Source organism: Triticum urartu, chromosome 7, assembly GCF_003073215.2.
Source record: "Triticum urartu cultivar G1812 chromosome 7, Tu2.1, whole genome shotgun sequence".
NCBI lineage: Eukaryota > Viridiplantae > Streptophyta > Magnoliopsida > Poales > Poaceae > Triticum > Triticum urartu.
This window is the reverse complement of record NC_053028.1, coordinates 284255245-284263681: the sequence shown is the minus strand read 5'-3', so window position 1 is coordinate 284263681 and position 8437 is coordinate 284255245. Positions and strand designations below refer to the sequence as shown.

Here is an 8437-nt window from a genome sequence, read left to right as displayed (position 1 = left end):
AGGATACGCAGGTGTCGATCCACGCACATGTTGCCAGTTTTCCCATCAGAGACGACGCATGGATGAACAGCAACCACAAAAGGGGAAAAGGTAATTGTTTCTTGCTTCAGATTGGTTCTTTGCTTTAAAAATTATAGAAGTATAATCAGACAGATTTAGAATCAATTATAACATTCCTACTTGTGCTTGTGTAAACATGAAGAAGAATAAGAGAGCAGGATTGATTCATAAATTTTCGATTCAAGTTTTGGGATTGGGTTCACTCAGTGAAGTCCATCTTGCCAATTCCAATAAATAATGAGATTAGGTAAAATATTATTTACCCACATCACATTACTACAAATTATTCTTTGATAAGTTTATCTGGTGTTTCTAGTGTTGTGATTTTTTTTTCATCTGTCAATTTTCTATCAAGTTTGATCATGTGAATGCAATGAACAGACACAAAAAGGGTATGTTGACACCATGGCATCTCCATTAGACCAGACCCTAAATTTTTTTTACAACATGGCCATTGCGTATGAGACTTGGTGTGAAACCTCGCCCCCCCTATGTCGAAATCCTGGCTCCGTCCCTGGGTATACGCGTAGGACTTGTAAACTGAAACGGAGGTAGTAGAAACTTTAAGAAATTCTAAGAGTACTTACTACTCATCTTCGGGCCTATGTTTGGTTTGATGCCAAAAATCCACTTATCAACGTTTTGGCAAACCCATAGAAATGACTATTAATTACTCCCTTCGTTCGAAATTACTTGTCTCGGAAATGGATGTATCTAAAACTAAAATACGTCTATATACATCTATTTCTTCGACAAGTAATTTCAAACAGAGGGAGTAGTTGGTTGCCAATTGCCTTGCCAACCTTTATAGAGTTTGCCAAAAAGAACACCTCTATACAAGTTCCTAATTTTGATAAATTTAGCACGGACGGAATGAGATCCTTTGACTTTTAGTATGGCTAGGTCAGGGGACGTCCAGTGCTTAGCGTCATCCGTGCAGCATCCGACGACAAGGGCAACGGCAACAGCGAGTGAAAGGGCCTGTTTTTCTTTTCTCCAAGCGTCGCTATTTTCTTATTTCTACCCGTTCCGTCGGATGTTGCACGGACGGCGCTAAGCGTTGGACGTCCCTTTGAACTAGCCAGAGCTAAGTCAAAGGTTCCGCCAAAACAAATGCTTTGTTAAAACATTGGTTAGCCTTGAAATGGTATTAAAGCTAATGGAGTACATCACAGGTTGCTATCATGTCCTTGTGAGTTGTGACTTCTCTGATGATATACTTGTATGACTTGTTCAGGTGCCTTGTATGTGCCACGAGGATCTGTGAACCAGAAGCGCGGGTCTAGGCGCGGGGCCGGGAAACACAATAAGGCTTTGTTCGATTACACCTCCTCACACGGAGATTGGGGTGGATTGAAGGAGGTTTTGACTTGTAAAGGATGTAATCCCTGCCAATTCCTGTCAAACCCTTCCATTTTCCCTGTCAACCGAACAGGCCCTAATGTGCGCGTGTGTCCCATTGATGGGCCATGGCCATGGCAACTGATGGTGGTGGTTGCCTCCTTTTGCTTCAGGTAAGATCGCATCAAAGCTTTGGATTCTAGTGCAGGTGTCCCCTGAGCAGTGCAAATATCATCAGCGTTTCTCTCGTTGCTCCGCGGAAGAAGACGTCCTCAAATCAAGTGGACGCAGCTGTCAAGTCTGAATCGCTCATGGGAACAGCGCGAACAGTAACACAACCAGGAAATGCCTCCACTAGAGCATGTGATTCAGCTCAGTCTCGGATGTGCACATCTGAATCTGAATTTCTAACTTCTACGTGACAGCTGTGCATGTGATTCACACGACAACATCCAACCCTTTCTCTATCTCAAGCATATGTACGTGCCATTCTGAGTAAAACAGCAAGGAAAGTGGGAGCTATGATTTGCGTGTGTGAGATGGAAGTTCATTCAGTGCAATATTATCAGTAAACACAACAGAGGAAGTAGTTTGTATACTGCTCTTTATTCCTTAATAAGGGAAAAAATATGTTTCGACTATAAAGGGGGGGGGGGCATGCTGTTCTTGCCAAGAAGGAATTTTTAAGGCAAAAACAGCAAGTTCCCTACATTAAATTAAACAACCGACTGTTTACAATGGCAGTAACCTGGTAACTATGGACATCCAAAGACGTACCGTATTTTGCTGAACTTGGGATGCTTGATCTTCCATGTTCTCTTTTCTTTGAAGGGAACTTTATCCACTTAAACTTACAACAATCTCTATACCTAGAATGGTTTTTATGCCGGGTGACAAACAACAGATGAAAGTTCACTTTCACTGAGAACATACCTCGGGCATATTTTTTAGGTCTACAAACGATCCGAAAAGAGCGATTGAATCAGATCTTATTATGGAGATTAACAACCAAGTCGTGCGCATCATCTAGAAGCCTCCAGACGTCAAGCTGCCCAGCCATGCTATGGCACTCCCGCAGTATCTCATCCATGCTGCTGTACCTCTCGATGATCAGCCTCCTCCTCTGCAGGACGCAGGCTGCAATGGCATAGAGCAACAAATCGTCGGTTGGAGGAGCATGGAGCCTTATCCTTCCCCATGTGGACCTTCCGATCCCAGCTCGAACAGCGGCCTGATCAGCCCACATCACCTCCCACAGGCATAAAGTCTGCTCAAAGGTGAGCTCTCTCCTGAAGAGGACCAACACCATTCTGTACACAAAGAAGCAGTCCTCGGCCTGCAGCTTCTGCAGGTGTCTATAGAGGTGCGAGTCTTTGTGCTTGATGATCTGGGAGACAGTTTTCAACTGTCTTCTTATTCCAACCTCATCCAGCCTGAAGTTGTGCCGAGCTTTCTTCATGAAGCCCACGAAGCACCAAAATGCTTCATGGTCTTCCTTCATTACCGCAATTATAGGTGACAACAGGTCACTCATACCTTGGCAGTAGCCAATCTCTGGATCATAGAGTGCATACGCCTCAAGCAATGCAACTAACCGGGCAGCATGATATATCATATAAGGCTCTAAATGGTCATAATCTTTCAAACCAACAGACAATGCACGCTGCAATGCCTTTTCCTCGGAGATTTCATCCTGGTTACAGGAGAATAAAGCCCAGTCTGTGTTTGCCCGGATAGCGTCTAGACGTATAATGCGCTGCCATGTTGCAAAATCCTCTGGAGTTTTGTTAGATCTAAAGAAGTCTGACTTGGACGAGGTACTCCTGACAAATTTATGCTCTGGAGCGCAGTTCTCTTCTATATCAGCACAGACGGATATCTGGCCATGGTCATCTTCATCAGAAGATGCAGAGCCAGAAGATTCTGATTCTGCCATAGATGGATCTACACAAGTTAACTCACTTGTATCATCATCCATGCATTCTGCAGCACCACAGGCAGCATTATCCGGACTGTTTGCCTCGCTCCCTGAACAATTAAATACCTTGGCTGATACAGAAACACTTGCACTAACATCTTGCAGATAAGGCACACCACGAGAACACCCCTCATTGTTGATTTCATTTATGACCTTTAGCCCAAATCCCTTTTGGCAGTTCAGAATTTGATGGCATTTGCGCCTGAGCTTTTCGTACTCATTCCTGCACCCAAAGATGTGCCAAACAAAATGTCAATAAATTAATCAGACATCATTAAAGTCAGTATTCACATTCCATTCTCGTCTTATAATTTGAAACACAGAAAATTCCAACATGGGTCATGGAAGTTCCATCCAAGCTTATACGTATTACTTATCTACTCTCACTTCGTGCTATATCTGAAGGTGAGTAATAATCAATGCAGACCATGTGTACAACTAAAATCTAGAAAGTAAGGACCGACAGAAGGTGAGTTATTACGAAAATGTTACCTTTTCTTTGTCTTGATGATATTTCTTTCCTCTTCAGAACTATTTAAATCATAGCTGTATATGACAAGAAATTTGGTCAATCTTCAGACTTGGTGTAAAAAGCCTACTAAGCAAGAAGTACTTATTAAATGTTTTAAAAGACAATATCGAGGTACTTTGTTCACAGGTTCACATTAGATTTTACTACAACATATAAAATAGAACCACCAAATATTACTGTTTCAGACACAGTTCTGAATTCTGAAGAATGGTTTAAAAAACCTGACAAGACCAGTTAGACCGAAAAATCCTAAACTGTTGGCAGGTCTGGTCCACTTCAGCAATTGGACAATTTATGGAAACACTGAAAAAAAATAGTGCAAAATATGTGTCAATCCTCAGCCTCAGCCTCAGCCTCACCCTCACGGAGGACCTTCCCTATCAGACTATAACAGTACAACCTGAGCTGAACTTGATTGCTGACAAATACAGTATGCTATCTGGCCACAGTCAAGCAGCTCACACCATAGTTCCAACCGTTCAACCGGTCGCCACAACAGCTTACTCGCCTGTCTGGGTCTTAAAACTGTATTTTGTAAGAGTAGTTTTCTTGATCAGTTGCCATAACAGCTTACTCGCCTGTCTGGGTCTTAAAACTGTTTGCTGTGCATGCTGGTGATCCTTAAAGAGTAGTTTTATTAATCTAAACCGTACTAATTTGGTAGGAACTTAAATTTTGCTAAACATGGGTTATAATTCTTCTATTCAATTTCGGTGGTGTATGCCTTTTCATGAAAGACGGAAAGAACAATATGAAAAGTTGGCTATGAAAATCCAGGTCACCGAAACCATTTGCCTCTTGGATTTGCAGGATTCCAAAACGCGGGAATAGGAAAAACGCAGGTTTGGAATGTCATGCTATCTTCACTACTATACAAGATTGAACAGTTTTTTTGTTGTTGTTGTGCATAGGAGAAACATGGCATTCTTTCCAAGAGGCTGGAGTGGATGGAAATTTTTCCTACAGAACCTAGTACAAATGAATCCTAAGGAAAAATACCTATGGTCTGCAATCCTATGAATCAAACAACCGATGTGGGAAAATTTCATAAGGATCAGAATCCTCTAAAATTCCTTTGGAAGCCCATTGAATCAAATAGACTTTGCAGTTTTCAATACATGGTGCAATATCAGATTTTATCTCTATTGTAGCTATCAAGTGAAATATCACTTTCGACTATATGGCTGAAATAACTACAAGAGCATAGTATTACTCGCTATCACAAGCATAGATTGACAAGAGGTTCACATTATACTGATATATTTAAACAACAGTTCAACAAGTTCATACTTAAATGCATGCAAGGACAGGAAGGAGGTTCAGAACACACCTTAAAAGCCATAATTGATGGCTCTCTGCATTAACCAGCTAAGCATTAGTGACACAATGTTCGGATTACATGCCTAAACTATGATACAGCCATCATACGCATGCTTCGCAGCACTTCAAGGCCAGATTACAGTTCAGGCATACTAGTTTAGCCCAATTTACATTTGCCATCAGCTGAGATGTTTACACCGCATGCAAGGTTATCTAAATAGTTCTTGATGCTATAGGTGATTTAATCCTAAAAACTCTGCTAGCACATGCAAAAGAAGGGGCCCAGATAGGTAATATTTCAACAGGTTCACCGTACATTCTTTGAGGGTCACAACATTATTTTGCTTAGCACGCAACAAATAGAGAGGCAGACAGCAACAAGTAAATAACATTAAGTACTCAAGGAGTACTAGAACAATGAAAACCCTCTCTAAACTACGGGGAAAAAACACGAGATGCTTGCTACTGAAATTGCAATCATGTCTACAAGCTTAGAACTTCAAACCATGTTAACAAGATGACTGTTATAACATACCAGATGTATAAAAATAGAGAGATCGGGTAACTTACACTCCAAGTAGAAAGGGCCAAACTTCAGCCCTGATACCTGGTTCAATTCCCTGTAAGAGAATTATAGAATTAATAACCTTGACATTCTTTAAAGTGGACTTAGATGCAGAACATTACATCATAGTGAACATGTGTATAGCTAATGATCACATATGTATGTCGGACATCCATTACAAATAAAACCTGGACACTAACGAAACTTACCCCACTGCGAACTTTCTTCAGAAATTTTCTTCCTCCATCACGAAACTTCCCATTCACAGAAAATAGACGGCTCCAGTTTTGACAAGAGAGTGCTTGTTTTCTTTTCCTCCGAGACCATGGAGATTTAATTGCACCTCTGGAAAAAGATTGCTTGCTTTATAAAAAATGAAATAGATAATTCTATAAAGTGGTGCGACCAAATGGTAATTTGGTGATAATTTAAGTTATGCGTTACTGTAGTTCAGCATTGTATTCACAATACAACTTTCCTTCTACTGTTCTACAACCAAATATTATCAGTCACATGTTAGGGGTGTTCAAAACGATTTTTATCAACCCATGGAAACCGGCAATCAGTGGCATAGTTCATTTTCATTTGTTGCTTTCAAATAGGGTGGTGAAGTTCGTACAAAAAACTGAATTAAGGATTTCACGGTTTGGTGTGGAACTGTTTTTTGGACACAGCTGCCACAGGTAATGCAAACCTTAGAAGCTAAATGTACCTCTTTATGAGTTGCTAGCAACACCCACATACAACTTGTAATCTACTCCCTCCGTCCCATAAGCCATAATATAAGATGTTATTACAACCAATATGTGAGTATATTGGTTGTAATAACATCTTATATTATGGGACGGAGGGAGTAACTCTGAACAGACCACTCAAACAGATGCTGAAGGTGCCCAGTTCACGATACTAGGAAACAATTGCAATGGACAAATCCATGGCACATACTTGCGAAACAACTCTACAACTGCCAACAAATGAAACCAAAACACCCTGCATGTCTAAACTTTTTTAAGATGACTCATTGATTTTGGTACTAAATTGGCTGAACAACTGGCGTGCATTTCACGGAAACGGAACTAACAAGGTGAGCTACGACTTCCTGCCTACGAAGTGTGAACTCCTAACTAAGCCTTATCTAGATCAAAGCGTAAAACAACTTGGTCTGACCAGTGAGCACTTAAACAAAAGTAACATTTTTTTAGTCTAAAGGGGCATCTACATCAGTACTACCACTGACCAAACCACCATTTCCAACAAAACACACACAAGAAGCATAATTTTGAGCATCATGAGTTGATTTAATCTAACTATGGGCCAAGAAAACAAAAAATGCTATTGGACAAAAATCCCCCATTTAAGCAACTTCATTTCTGTATTAATCGGTGGTCATAACTCCGGACGAGAGAACTGACCGGTCCGAATTCGGTGGGGATGACGACGAGGAATCTGCCGCAAGCAACGGCGACGCTGAAGCCGAAGCCGCCGCGGCCGATTTCCCCAACGCCGCCAAAGAGGAGGCCGACGAGGCGACGAGCAGAAGCGAACGGCGGTGGATCCGCGACGAAGACGGCGGCGGCGAGGATGGCGTCCTCGGGGACGACGAGGATGAGGACGAAGACGAGGTGCTGGATCGCCGCAGGGCCTTCATCGCCGCGGCGCTCTCCTGTCCTGCCTGCCCCCGCCCCCACCAACCGATTGTAACTACCGGGACCAAGCCCACACCGACTGCTCCCGCGTGAGGGCGGCGAGCCTCTCCATCGATGCCGCCGGGCAACGACGCGGACCTTGCCGGCGGCGAGGTGGGACTCAGTGGCGGATGCGGATCGCTGTGCGGTCGATTGGTGATTCGGTTCTCTCTCTCCGAAGAGAGACAAGGGGAGTTAAAAAAAGGTGGGTGCGGTGGGTGCTGGTTTTAAACAGTCGCGTACTGAGACTGACGTATGAGGTAGTAGTAGGATTCTCCGGCCCACGAGTCAGTGTGATCGTTCGAGTATCTTTTTGTATGGAGCAGTCTTTGTTCTTTGGCAGTACTGTAATTATTCTTGGTGGTAATGAAATACGGTCGAAAATGAATAGTACGGTGGTTTATGAATTATAAATTCCAAATCAGCTAGTAGTAATTTTTTTCAATTTATCCCATTTCAAGCATTTTTAATACAATATCTTATTTAATGTCTGGTACTTATCTCACGAATTAATTGCTTGGAATGGTATCTCTAGAGAATAAATTCAGTTGGTTTACAAATAATAGACCGATTCATAATCAGCCAATTTTGTTGTAGTTCTTCCTCTCTTTTCTTGGAATATGTTGAAGTTCATCCATTTCAAGGATTTAGTAAGATCTTATTTAATTTTGTATGTCGATCTTATTTAATGTTTGGCACTTGTCTTGAGAACAAAATATTTGGCATGTATCTCTCCGTGCTAAAGTATGAGATTTTGGCTTGGTATGTGTCCGCTTCTTGTGTTGGTTATTTATATGGGTTTCCATGTCTGTAGCCGGTCTATGTCATTCCTTTTGAAAATATACAATAGCTTGATATCTATCTTTTATAAGTAGTATAATTAATTATTTCATGTAATTAGAAGTACTTACCTCGTAGCGAAGCAATCCAAATTTGATATGTATATCTCTTTCGTA

General features: G+C 41.7%; 1 protein-coding gene across 1 annotated transcript; it reads right to left on the bottom strand.

Annotated features, from left to right (window-relative positions):
* Nucleotides 1–1988: 1988 nt before the first annotated feature.
* LOC125518665 (rab GTPase-activating protein 22-like) lies at nucleotides 1989–7691 on the bottom strand. The gene is made up of 5 exons (XM_048683490.1): nucleotides 7209–7691; nucleotides 6006–6141; nucleotides 5802–5851; nucleotides 3872–3925; nucleotides 1989–3602 (listed from the first exon to the last, which is right to left on the bottom strand). Exons 1-5 carry the CDS (start codon nucleotides 7442–7444, stop codon nucleotides 2384–2386), a joined length of 1695 nt encoding a protein of 564 aa, XP_048539447.1. The 5' UTR covers nucleotides 7445–7691; the 3' UTR covers nucleotides 1989–2383.
* Nucleotides 7692–8437: the final 746 nt, after the last annotated feature.